The sequence below is a fragment of the Gambusia affinis genome, linkage group LG10, assembly GCF_019740435.1.
Source record: "Gambusia affinis linkage group LG10, SWU_Gaff_1.0, whole genome shotgun sequence".
In the NCBI taxonomy this organism is placed as follows: Eukaryota; Metazoa; Chordata; class Actinopteri; order Cyprinodontiformes; family Poeciliidae; genus Gambusia; species Gambusia affinis.
This window is the reverse complement of record NC_057877.1, coordinates 2,132,466-2,145,814: the sequence shown is the minus strand read 5'-3', so window position 1 is coordinate 2,145,814 and position 13,349 is coordinate 2,132,466. Positions and strand designations below refer to the sequence as shown.

Below are 13,349 nucleotides of genomic sequence, written 5' to 3'. Positions count from 1 at the left end.
ATCACATATTATTGTAAACATTGAAAAAATGAATGAATGAATGGCCATTCATTAAATCATTAATCAAATCTTAACTTTAAGAAAATATTTACTTGATTGTGCATTGTGGCATAACTGCCTTCTTAATAAATATTTGTGGATGTTCTGTACAAGAAGAAGAAACTGATACAAATTCATAGTCTGCATTAAATGTGCAGGACAACTTTTGACAAATCTTTTGGGTGTTTCTTAATAAGCTTTAGGAGCTACAGTATGGCAGAAGGGTCTGTAGTAAAGGTATTGTTAAACTCCTCTTGTCCTTTAAGGAAACTAATCCTGGTTGGATTTAAGGCATTTCTACCAGATTTTACACAATCTTTGATTCTGACAGGATTCTCAGAAGGAATAAATCTTTCCTACTGATGCTCCTGGATATGCTTTGCTTTCATCAGAACTACCAGTTCTTTGTAAAGATTCATAGCTTTGATATGGTTAACATGTTGACTTTTGGTGGCGTATGCGCTGAATCAAAATCAGAGCAAGCACCCTTGGTTGTATGCCATAATACTGTATGGCATACAACCACACAGTAATTTATGGGATATTGTTGATGCTTCCTTGTGTGTAAGATAATGAGGTGTTTACATAAGTGCAACCACAGTGCTGCTGTGTGCTGGCTGTTATTTAATTATTAAAGTGCACACTGTCTGACACTGACTGATAAAGCCTGGAATCACTGGAGGCTAGAATGCTTTGAATTTCTAAACAAATTACACAGCATTAGATACGGTTAGGGTGGTGCAGAGCTGAGGGCAGCTCTTCCAACACATACACAAATAATTTCAAAATCATTAATTCATTTCTGTTGAGCTAAAAACCAAAGGTGAAAATGGAGGATCTAGTCAGGATTTACTAGAAACTAAGAAGTAGTTGTTAATTGTTTCACAACTAATTCAACAATTTCCAATTGTTTAATTGAAAATGGTTTCACTTTTCAATTAAGTGAATAGAAAAGTGAAACAATTCACAATTGTTCTGTTCTTCTGCCCACCTTATCCCTGACCATGTTGTAAAAATTGCTTTTACTACCTATAATACCAAAGCAAATGTGAAATGAGTTAATTAGAATTAGTAATCCACTGTATTATTTCCAACTAGTTACTAAAAGATAAAAAAAATAAGACAAATTAAAAACCATAATCGGAAACCTTGTTTGGTTTGAGTCTGACACCAATATAAGACCAGATATTTTCACACCATGATGCAAGTACAACTGAAAGCCCACAGAGAGGGTCCTACTGTTTTCCATCATAGCCAGCCCCATGGACTTTAGCTCAGGTGAAATTCCCTCTGCTCTCTACCCGTCATCATGACCAACCTGCTCATGCTGGTTAAAGTAAACAGCCATCTGGTGTCTTTTCAGGTAAGTGATTATCTACAATTACCGCCGTCAACTAGTAACTAGCTATGTTTACTCAATTACATTTACTTAACTATGAGACAGTCTACATCTACATCTACAGTCAGTCACTGCCCTCCTTATGCATTGCTCTCCTTATGCATTGCTATGGGGCAGGCCCCAATAACTTTTAAATAGACATAAATTTTCAAAAATCTTCCTTTAAGAGAAAGAAGACTGGAGATACTGCACAAATATCGTTGACAGAAACCAACGGCTATCATGTTTGTGGCAATAGCAGCTGGGAAGAATCACAAAACCTCCAAAAGTCGATCTGAAGGACTTTGTCTGCCTCTAGTGGTCGTAAAATGAATTGAACGAAATGGAAATCTACATCTATTCCCGTGAGCTCGGTGGGGTCGACATGGGATTGGGAAATTTCAATCCGGAGTAAGGATAATAAAATATGTAAAAGGTGAAGTGCTGTAAATACTTTCCAGATGCTCTGTGCCTGCCAAGAACCCAGGTATGAACTGAGAAAACATTCAAATTCTCTGGTATTTTCTCCACCATCCTCACAAAAATAAATAAACTGAGCAATTGGTGGTCAGAAAAAAATACTAATATTATGGCTAGTGGGTATCACAGCAGAGTATAAAGTTGTGTGTCAGCCACATCTTATATGTGGCTGACATCTCTCTTTAATCTGAGATAGGAATCCAGATCATATAATAGAAGCTGAATAAGTGTTCTGAGAATAAACCCTTGACAACCCCCAAATTTATAATGACCAAAATACACTATGTAGTTCCTCTTTGCCCACTCTGATGTGAACCAGTTTTACACAAACTCATACAGTTGCCAGCCTATTAACCACTATCGTATGATCAGCTGTGTCAAAAGAAGCCCAGAATTAGAATGAACATATTAAAAGGTGCTGGCCATAAAATTAATTATGACAAAGTTGATTAAAATAAGTACTTCCATTCAAAAAGTTAAACTTGTATATTGTGTGTTCATTACACATTGACTGATATATTTCAAATGTTTATTTTGTTTAATGTTATTACTGACAACTAATGAAAAGCTCAAATTCAATATCTCAAAAAATTTTAATATTTTGAAAGCACTTGGTGCCACACTCTAATCACCTAATTAATTCAAAACACCTTCATAGGTCTTTAAATGGTTCCCAAGTCTAGTTCTGTAGGTTACATAACAACTTGCAGCAACAGTAGCCTGTTGCTACAGTAGCAGCAGTATTATTGCTACAGTTAGTAGCAACACAGTGGCATCAAACTGAGAAATCCTATTTTTGTTTTACTAAGTTTTTCAAACTATTTCTGAAAGAATCTGATCAGTGGTGAAAGACTCAGTAGATGTTTTACTAGTCTATATATGGTGCTTTTAACAAGTATCTCTGTCTGAGGTAATCCCAATGTCAAAAAAAAAAAATCTTTTTTTTTTGGCGTTTTCTTTTTAAAAACAACCATTTCATTTCAGTCTAGACTTCTAGACTTAAGTTTAGTTTGAACTAAAGATGATTAAATGAAGTTCCTATTCAAAACTGTGGAGTACTCCCTTACTTTAGAGGCAAATTAGTAAGGGGAAAATGTAAAGAAAGTGAGGACATAACATACAAAAAAACATGATTTATTAAATTCCAAAAATAAGACAATATGTTGGGAAGCAGTTATGTGTCTAAACTGAACAATCTTAAGAGGAGAGAAACAGTTAACATTGACCACCAAAGTCTGGTAAATCTGACCCAACGTTAAACACTGACTCAGAACCAGGGAAATTCAGTTGTTGGTCCTTGGAACAAGGCAACACTTTTTCCGTCTGTATGGAGAAGTTGTTCAGCAGAGTTTTAGCTCTGACCAGCCTGTTGCATGATCACTGAACACAAACTCAGCATCTGCAGGTATTCATCTGCACCATCAGCAAGGCATTTTCCTACAACCTGCAACAGAGCAAACAGACCAATAAATCCAGAGGAAATTAAATTAATTGTACAGTCATAACACAGTTTAATCAGATTACTGAATATCCAGACAGTAACTCATCACTATTCTAAGCAATGATCACCTGTAGTCCAAGAATAATGGCCAACTCCGTAGGGCAGTAAATGACTTTATTCAGACAAGAATTATTAGGTCTTTTTCTTGCCTCAACATTCCACTGGCCAATTTACACACAGTTTATATCTACACCCAGATGTTGTGAGTATGACCACACAGAATTTATAATACTAATATTACTTTCAAAATATATTTGAATTTTTGTCATTTACAGTTCCTACTTTTTTTTTTAAAGGTTTTTAAAAAGTATTTTTGATCTAAAATTATACTAACATTTTTTCAGAAGAATATACATAAATTATATCCGATGCAGCCAGAGGAGGCATCCGGTGTTTTATGTTCCGGTCCCATGTCCAGATAAATGCAGAGGGTTGCATCAGGAAGGGCATTTGTTGAAAAACATTTGCCAAATCAAACATGAAAGTAAAAAACTTGATCTCCAGAATACTGGAATGATTGAGCCTGCGTTAACAACCACCACTGGTGCTGGTGACCAAGAGGGTACTGGTGTAAATTGGGCAATTGTTGGTTAGCAATGAAGAAGAGGAAGACATGTCCATCAGCAGGAAGAGAGGAGAACTTTCCAAGTTAACCTGAAGAAAAGTTATACAAAAATCTGAAATTGTATTCAATTCAATAACAAAGAGGCAGGCTCAAAAATATGCAAAAAAAATGTCTATACTCCAATTTTTTTTATTTATTCATCTTCAGTCAATTTAATAGATGAACTCTCACCTTGCCCAGACATTTATAGCTTTAGTGTTTATGTTAGCGACGGGATTTGACATCTTTGTTCGTCACACACAGAAGCACATCCATCAGCTACGTGCCGTCATGATGAGCTCCGCTACCCATTTGTTCAGACCAGGATGATATGAAATATATTTTTCGGTTCGTCCGTAAAGCTACACTTACGTTAATTATCTAATGCACAAACGCTCGCAGTATTCAGTCTATTCGCTCGCCTGTATAAATACACGTGCAGTGCTCGTCTCCGCTGTTCGCGACCAGGCAGCAGCTCCGGGAGGAGAAAAGCTGCAGTACTCCAGGCATCGCGCCAGTCATTTTAAGGATGCTTATTGGTCCCAAGAAAAACGATAAAGACCTGGACATTATCATCAATCAATAAAATCTTCCCAGGCCGAACTTGAAAACTGGACGTTATGCTGCTAACACTTGTCAAACACTCAGGCGGAAGTCAGAGTGCTGGGCAATGCAAGTATTAACCTGGCCGGAAGACGGTGCGCTAAATAATAAAACATAAATTAACGAAGCTTCGAGGCAGATAGATTTTCCTCAAGGAATTTTAATAATCGAGGTACTCGAATCACTCAAGGAATCGTTTCAGCCCTATAAAGGACTTCTCATCTTTATTTCAAACTGAACTAAAGTCCGTAGAAGACACTCACCGCCATCTTTTCAAAGATGGCTGACTTTTGCTTGTCAGTAATGTCCTTTTCCAAGATGGAGTCATGGAGCTGACTCAGGATCTGTGTGGCTGCATATCCTTCATTCACCATGTTCTAATAGGGAAGTATGACACAGAAGAGGAAACACAAAGCATGTACATTGCAGCAAGACAGCAGAACAAAACCAAACAATAGAACCAAATGTTCTATTAAAGAAAAAAAACAAAACATTCTGGTTTGGTTATGTCAAATAACTGAAGCACTTGTCTGTGTAAACAAGGCACAGTGTTTAGTACACAAATGTGATGACAAAGCAATAACTTACCCTCACTGCAACCTCTAGTTTCTCAAACGTTCCTTTAAAGCAGATTTGGAGCAAATTATCAATCATTTTGGAAGGAACGACCTATAGAAGTGATACGAGTAGGAGCCATTCCATCATGTTTCAATCATACACAATGTTTAAATTGCAGCTGATGAAGGTGTCCATCATTTCTTTCCTCTGTGACTCACCCCCGCTATCTCAATTATAGCTTGGTCTGTGATTTCCTTGTCAGCATTGAGACGCGCTGCGCTCTGAAGAAACGTAATGGCTTTCCTCAGATCCCCCTCAGACAGCTGCACCAGCGCTGCGATGCTCTAAGTCATGTTGAAAAAGAGAGAGAAGGTCTTGATGTACAGTACAGACCAAAGGTTTGGACACACCTTCTCATTGAATTCAATTAGAAAGTGTGTCCTTTGGTCTGTACTGTACATTTAGTATTAAATTTACTCATGATGTTCATTTTACACTTCACACATTCAATCACCAACTTGTTTCCCAACACACAATAAAATATTTCCAGGGCACGGTTATTGCGGTTGCACAACATCCTCTTATTTAAAACAGCTGCGATCAAGTGACAGAAGAATGCAAGAAGGAAAACTTTGGGAAGTTTAGGTCTCTATCAAACAAGGGAGAAGCCAGATAAGAAGAGCTGGTCTACTCTCCAGCATAACAGCACGAAATCAACACTTGTGGCTTCCACACGCCAGACAGCATTAGCCGAGTTTTTCTTGTTTCTCATTTTTTGATCTTTTTTATAAGAGACCTGTTTAGATTAAAGCTTGCAAACAGCAAAAAAACAAGCAATTAAGAAATTTGAGTCCATGAAATAAGCTACGAAGAGCTTGAAGCAGAAATCTGCAGTAAGCACTGTGGAACTAAACTGAAGATAACAGCAATGCTGCTGAGCTCTAGTCAGCTATAGTAACTGTAGTAACTCAGCTTTTAATTTAATAATTTATTAAAGGCCATTTTCATCTGCTGCTCCATCATCGAGATGTCAAGATGTCTGGGTCTGTACTGAAGCTACCACAACAGCTAACAAGGTGACCTTTGACGTGTACGGTGGTGATAAAAAACTCCCCAGATAAATCTGAATATGCATCATTTTTATTGACGGACCAATATGAAAATTTGGGCCGATATCCGATATTCGCACTGTTGTTGTCACTGATAACCAATATTTATCAATACCATATACATTTCCGTGCACATTCACCACCATGTAAACATGTAAACACAACATCTACATTCTTTTCTGCTTTACTAAAACACCTCTACCCATAAGCATGCGTTACATTTCCATCACATGACCAAAATAATACCGCATAGCCAACCTCCTCAGCCTGCTGAAACAAATGGAAATACAAGAAAGATTGTTCTTAAGGTCTAGAGCAGGGGCCGGCAACCAAAAATGTTGAAAGAGCCATATTAGACCAAAAAAAACAAAAAAACAAATCTGTGTGGAGCTGCAAAAAAAATAAAAGCCTTCTATAAGACTTATAACAAAGGCAACACAGGCTTTAAGTGTTCATATCAAAATGACTACGTGCGTACATTCAAGAGTATTCATAATTACATTTTTATTTTCCCTGCAATGCGCATGACGCCCCATGTGACTACTCTGTGGTAAGATGGTGCTTTAAGTTTACCTCCCATTACAATATGAATGTACTATGTTTCATTGCACTGATAAAATTAAATAAATGCAATAAAAAAAAAATCTGATTTTTGATGTCATTTTTATTGTGAAGATTCGACAGGGAAAGATATTCTTTCTTTTGGAACTTGAAAAATCTGCTCCCAGTTTGCATATTGATGATCGGTCCTTGTAAATAATCACAGTAAAGGTCGTGACCTGCCTGACTGAAAGAAACATCACAGGCTGTGATGCAAATTTTTGTTGACAGAAATATTGAAATTTTATATTTATTCTACACATTTTTATAGCATTGGAAAAGGTTAAGAATGTTTGTATCATGTTTGTCCTCCTACAGAAATCTTATTAAACAAAAAATATATTTTCCTCCCCTATCTTTTTCAATTTTCAAACATTTTTGAGAAAGCTCTAGAAAGCCACTAGGGCAGCGCTAAAGAGTCGCATGCCGTTCCCAGAGATTTTCTTCTGGGCCCCCCAATGGTTCCCAAAGATTTTCTGGGCCCCCCTACAGATTACAATAAAATCCCATCCCCCCAAAAAATTAAATAAATAAATAAAATCAACTGGGTACACACATTGTTCCACCAGACAAAAACCTATACACATATTTTGTTTTCAAACTCCACGGAAGTTTATTTCAGACTTCTGGTTGCAACAAAACACACTACAAACCATCTTTACAGTAAAACACTTCTGTGTAATTGTTTTTTTTTTTTATTATTATTATTCATCCATACTGCTTCCCGTGCCTCCCTGCAATGGCCCTTTAGAGGGCGTGCCCCACACTTTGGGAACCACTGAACTATATGAGCCAATTATCACACACACATCATTTAGACATCCAAATACATAAAGTCTTATGTAACACTAACAGGAAAACGTTTTGGAAGGGGAAGTGTGCTTATGCAAGTAAATACGAGCTCAGGAAATGGTTGAGTTTGTAAATAAAATCTTAACACCTCTATCTGCTGGTCTCATGGCTCTCAAATCATGGACCCAGAACAAATTCAGCTTTCATCTCCTACCTCTTTGGTGTACTTGAGCTTCTCCTTATCACAGATTCCCAGCAGACGTTCTTTTTGGATCTGATTGGCCAGAGGTTTGAAACGAAACTTGGAACATCTGGAGGTAAGAGGCTCAATAATCCTGAGGAATAAAGAGGAACACATTCAAATCAGGTGGGGCAGGTCACAGCAATGCAGAGGGCTGACTTTCAGACCTTCAGCACACCTGCTGATGTAGTTACAGATGAGGCAAAAGCGAGTGGAGCGGGACTCTTTCTCCATGGTCCGCCTGAGAGCAGCTTGGGCTGGGGCAGTCATGGAATCTGCCTCGTCCAGGATGATAATCTTAAAAGGAGGACATGGCTTTCCGCTGCAAACAGAAGATCAAAGCTCTTGGAAATGTCATGGGTTTGAGCCTTTTTTTATATATGGAAAACCTTCATACCATTCGTGATAGACACATAGACAAAGTAACAGACTCTTCAAGTAAGTGCTTGATACAAAGAAAGAAGCACAGAGATGAAATTCTGCAGGAGTTCCCACTCACTCTGGACGCGTCCCAGCTACAGTGAGCTGAGCAAAGTTCTTCACTTTCTCCCTGATAACCTGGATTCCACGTTCATCCGAAGCATTCAGCTCCAGCACCCTCTGTCGATACAGCTCAGGCCTGATGTGAGACACAACATGAAAGAGTTCAAAATAAAAACAACGGAACAAAGAACATACTGCAGTGAACGTACTGCAGTGAGTTTAAAAAAAACACAACAAAAAACAGATCAGTCACCCATAAAGTTCTCTGGCAGCAGCTAGGATGGTTGAAGTCTTTCCTGTTCCAGGAGGACCGTAGAAGAGGAGGTTTGGAAGCTGAAATGAAGCAGAAATCACATGACCTCAAGACGAAAGCTAATCCTGAGACATGTGCTCCTTCACCTCTGTGTGGTTTTCAGTCAACATTCATGATTTATAAGTTTTTAATTCAGCATAATCAATTTATTATGCCCAGCTAATCCTGTCCCAAATTGTAGCTGGGACAGAAACTGAGAGTAAGGATTGGTTCCCACAAGACAAGCATGTCCTGACTGGAGGAGGACGCAGTCAGGACATGCTTGTCCTGACTGCGTCAGGACAAGCATGTCCTGCAGTACCATTGGAGTTCAAAGTTATTATTTATATAGTTATTGACAATGTGTTTTATGTGTGGGTTTTATTTTTATTTTTTTAAACAAAACAATACATCAGTAATAATAACAAATTTTGCTGGGCGACTGTCCCATCAACATGCTGCCCTGGGTGGTTGCCCCGTTCGCCCATATCAGAAACGCCACTACAACCCAGTGAGTGCCAAAAGGACCATCCCCAAGCAAGCAAACATGAATCGGTGCATTTTAGGTGCAGATATGTTGGTTATTGTTTAATTCCTACTGTTTTACAACATTGCGCTCCCACAGGTTCATGTATTCACCACGGTCATTCAGTTTAAATCCCAAGCGCTGCCAGACAGCAGCTGTCGTGTTCAGCTTTTAAAACAGCTTTTCCCTGGCTCACTTTTCTTCACCGGGCTTTATGCTTCGCTCTGTGATATTAAACCAGGAGTCTGGCAGGTAACTGAGGTAATGGTCACACAGTGACCAGAAACAGCGCTGCTCCCTCTCCATTCGTTTTTATGAAGTTTGAGTGGTAAGGCGACAGTCTCTTGCCCTCATCCAGAAGAGTGAACAATTTAAGTTGTGCATGTGAAATATCTAGCTTGTACATGCAGACGTGCACACGCAAGCTAGCGTCGCTACATAAGAAAGTCGAAAATTGTTCAACTGTTGTCGCTATTGTGTCCCTTGTATTGGGCTCAGCCCAAGAAGAGGGAAAACTAACGCTTTGTGTTTAGTTGTTACAGAGGAAAGGAGAGAGGAGGAGTAATTTGAGGTGCTGGAGTGAAGCTTTTTGTCATTCTGTCTCTTTGGTAGACAGAAAGAGATGACAAAAACAAACAAGCAATATTATCGCTCTCATTTATTACTGAGGTCATTTTAATTTATCATGCGATTATTTGATTTATTGTTTATTACGACACGCTAACTTATCATGTCCGTCTAAAAGCACAGATGATAAAGCTATCAATAAGCCAATGTTAATTTAAAAAAGAAAGTTCACTGCATACCAAAAGGAAAGCTTGATTTTGCATGTTTTAGTTCTCTCTCTGCTAGTAACAACAACCTTTCAGCATGTCAATGTTCTTCTTAGGTCTTCTAATGAGCCATCATTTGATCCAGGTGCGTTAAACCAGGGAGAGAATTAAAACATGCTGGATGCCGGCCCTTGAGGACCGACTTTGGACACCAGTGGGCTAGGCTGACACTTACATCCGCTCCTTCCAGTGACTTCTTCAGCACTGCGACCACCTCGTCCTGGAAGGCCACCTCATCAACACATTTGGGTCTGCTGGAGTTAGAAAAATACACAAAAACAAACCTACTGATATGTAATCACCAAATTAGATTTTTGCAATTCACTCAGTGGAACTAGATTGCTCTCTGGTCCAGCTACCTTATGTTAAATCTAAAAAGATCCAAATTTAATCCACAGTGGCCAAATGTGCTCAGTTTTGTTTTCCAGAGCTTGCAACAGATATGTGGAATTTAAAGACTTTCATTAAGCAGTAAACCATGTCTCAGAAGGTGAAACTAATTTACTCAATAGCTATGTTTTAGTGTCCGTAGTTTTCAAGACAGCTGTTTAAAATTTTCTTACAAAATCTGAACTATTGACAGCTGATGGGGGGAATTCCTTTATTTTTGTCTCAGAAACAAGCTTGGGCTCCACTAGTTTTTATTTGTCCACATTTTGCACAACCTGTTTGGTAAAAGATTATAACCTTTTGACTGAAGAGGTTGCAGTCTTTCTGAATGGGGAATTAGAAGACAGAGAAAGAAACTGAACAACAGATGAGTAAGATCCAGATGTGCAAAATATAAAAGTGATAATATTTAGTCCTAGCACTTTGCAGCAAGAAGGTCCTGGGTTTGATTCCCGGCCCAGGGTCTTTCTGCACGCAGTTTGCATGTTCTTTCTGTGCATGGTGGGTTCTCTCCGGGTACTCCGGCTTCCTCCCACAGTCCAAAAACATGACTGTCTGTTTGTCTCCGTTTCCCTTCGACAGACTGGCGACTTGTCCAGGGTGTACCCCGCCTCTTGCCCAGAAGATTAGCTGGAGATAGACACCAGCATCTAGTGATGGGACATATAAAGCGAGGCTTGTATCGAGTAATAAGACGGCGTGTCCGATGAAGCCCCACTTTGAGGCTTGTGTCGTCTTGCTGAAAACCACGTGACTGGCAACAAACGAGGCCTTGCATTGCATGGGTCACGTAACTGCTTCATTTTGCGTGTCGGTTTTCAAAATAAAAGCGTGATGAGCCGCTGCTTCATGGGTTATTGCAGTGTTTCCCAACCCTGGTCCTCAAGGCATACTGTCCTACATGTTTTAGAGGTTTCCCTGCTTTAATGTGCCTGATTCAACTGATTGCAGTTCAACAAACGCCTGTTAATCAGTCATCAATTGAAATCAGCTGCACTGAAGCAAGGAAATACCTAAAACATGCAGGGCAGTGTGCCTTGAGGACCAGGGTTGGGAAACACTGGGTTATTGTATGTGATCGCATCAGAGGAGTATTTGTCTTCAGCAGTGGCCGAAATAAAAGGAACCTTTTATAGTTCACGTGTATAAATGATTTTGATGATGGCACTCATCAAAATGTAATGTTTGTTATTGGTGTTCTCAATTGTTGATTATGGTATATTTTGTGACTATATATTTGTGTGTTTTTTTTTATTATGTAAAGCACTTTGAAACTGCAATGTTGCTGAAATGTACTACACAAATAAACTTGATTGAAATGGAGCCACCAAGATGAAAAAATCTGATATCTGGGAATACTTCGAGAAGATCACTCACAAGATTCTTAGCTAAAAATAATTAAACTCTTCACCTCCAAAATTCTCACCGTCTTGAAATTTCCAATATTTTTTTGTTCTGCAAAGATATATTAGTCTTGCACAGCAGAAACAGACTTAAAGCTGTTGAAAGAGTAAAATTCTGGCCTGATGAATAAAAATATAAAGGATCAGATGTTTTACCTCAGAGAGCCAACTAGGAATCCAAGAAAAAGAGAATTTTTTAAGAATTTTAGTTTTTCAGGAAGCAAATCAAAACTCTAAGAATATTATCTGCCCTGACAAGGACTGCACGCTGAATACATTAAAACAAATGTCTATTGTTAAATCAGTCAGTGACAAAAGAAAACAGCCACTGACAGTCAACATATACCAGGACTGGCTCCAAATAATTTTAATAACTAAAAAAGATTAGTTAAATAGGATTTACTTGACTCTCCTGTTACTAAACGTGAGTTTGACAAAAACTTTGTGACAATATTGCCTTTACTAATGTTTTTTAAATAAATTTAATAAAATAAATTTAAAATCTGTCTGAGTGACAAGGCTGTCACAGTTTGAACAGCAGATGTCACTAGTGAGAAATGAATGAAGCATCGTATAATGAACCTTTGAGCAAAGCAATGGGCCGGAAGCTTCATTGCTTCATGAGGCTTTATTTGGCCATCACTACCAGCACCCCTCCTGACCCCACTAGGGACAAAGGTGTAAGAAAATGGATGGATGGATTTAGTCCTATGCAGATGAATCCTGATTGTTAGAAAACTTGTACAAAGCAATACATCCTGCCCATGTGCCACATCCAGAAAATAAAACGTTCTATTTCCTGGACAGTATATGTAAAATTCTCGTACTGACACATGTATACGTTATTGTTTTGAAGCAACTAAAAGAATTTTTTTTTTGTATTCAGCCCCAGAGTAAAATATGAACCTTGAAGTTAAGACTTACTATTTCTCCACCCAGGGAACAGCCTTCGCCTTCTTCTCAGCGCTGGGTCCCGCTGTCACCTTATCCTTCTGGGGTCTGCTGGTCTGGATAGTTGCTCCTTTCAGGAAGGCCTGCATGATTCCTTCTGACTCAGGTAAAAGCAGACAGGATATTGTGAGATAAACCGACCTCCAGATCCCTAAGTATCTAACAAACGTTTAGCCTGCTAACTAGAGCACTGGTAGCTTGTTGACTGCTTCAGTCGTATCAGTACCCAAACGAGTAACCTAGCAACCAGACCAGAAATAACCTTTAATCTTACCAACAATTTTTCAGACGGGACAGAAGATGTAAAACGCTGTTGGCTTTAAAGCAACGACCTGACGCAGCAGCAGTTTCAGTGCTATAACAACTTCTTGTTCCCGCTCCGGACTGCGCTGAGCAAAACTTCCGGTTATGTCACTTTCCAACTTCCAATCAAAACCTACGAAACTTTTTCGCTTCCTTGTTGACATCAGCGTCGTATATCACGTCAGACGTAAATACGATTGAAGTACTCAAGGAAAGGTGTGAAATATTTATAAGACAAAATGAGGTGAGAGGAGTATGTGTGT

The 13,349-nt window shown here is 38.8% G+C and overlaps 1 protein-coding gene across 2 annotated transcripts; it reads right to left on the bottom strand.

The window, feature by feature from the left end:
* Positions 1 to 3,015: 3,015 nt before the first annotated feature.
* On the bottom strand, positions 3,016 to 13,251 carry rfc4 (replication factor C (activator 1) 4). 2 transcript variants are annotated; one of them, XM_044129833.1, is made up of 11 exons: positions 13,058 to 13,251; positions 12,757 to 12,880; positions 10,215 to 10,293; positions 8,642 to 8,721; positions 8,405 to 8,524; positions 8,084 to 8,227; positions 7,879 to 7,999; positions 5,382 to 5,507; positions 5,194 to 5,274; positions 4,869 to 4,982; positions 3,016 to 3,341 (listed from the first exon to the last, which is right to left on the bottom strand). In XM_044129833.1, the coding sequence occupies exons 2-11, from the start codon at positions 12,870 to 12,872 to the stop codon at positions 3,249 to 3,251; spliced, it is 1,074 nt and encodes a 357-aa protein (XP_043985768.1). In that variant the 5' UTR covers positions 12,873 to 12,880; positions 13,058 to 13,251; the 3' UTR covers positions 3,016 to 3,248. The 2 variants fall into 2 exon arrangements, with proteins under 2 accessions (XP_043985768.1, XP_043985767.1); XM_044129832.1 differs by having other exon boundaries at positions 12,757 to 12,884; positions 13,058 to 13,206.
* Between the last annotated feature and the right edge of the window lie 98 nt (positions 13,252 to 13,349).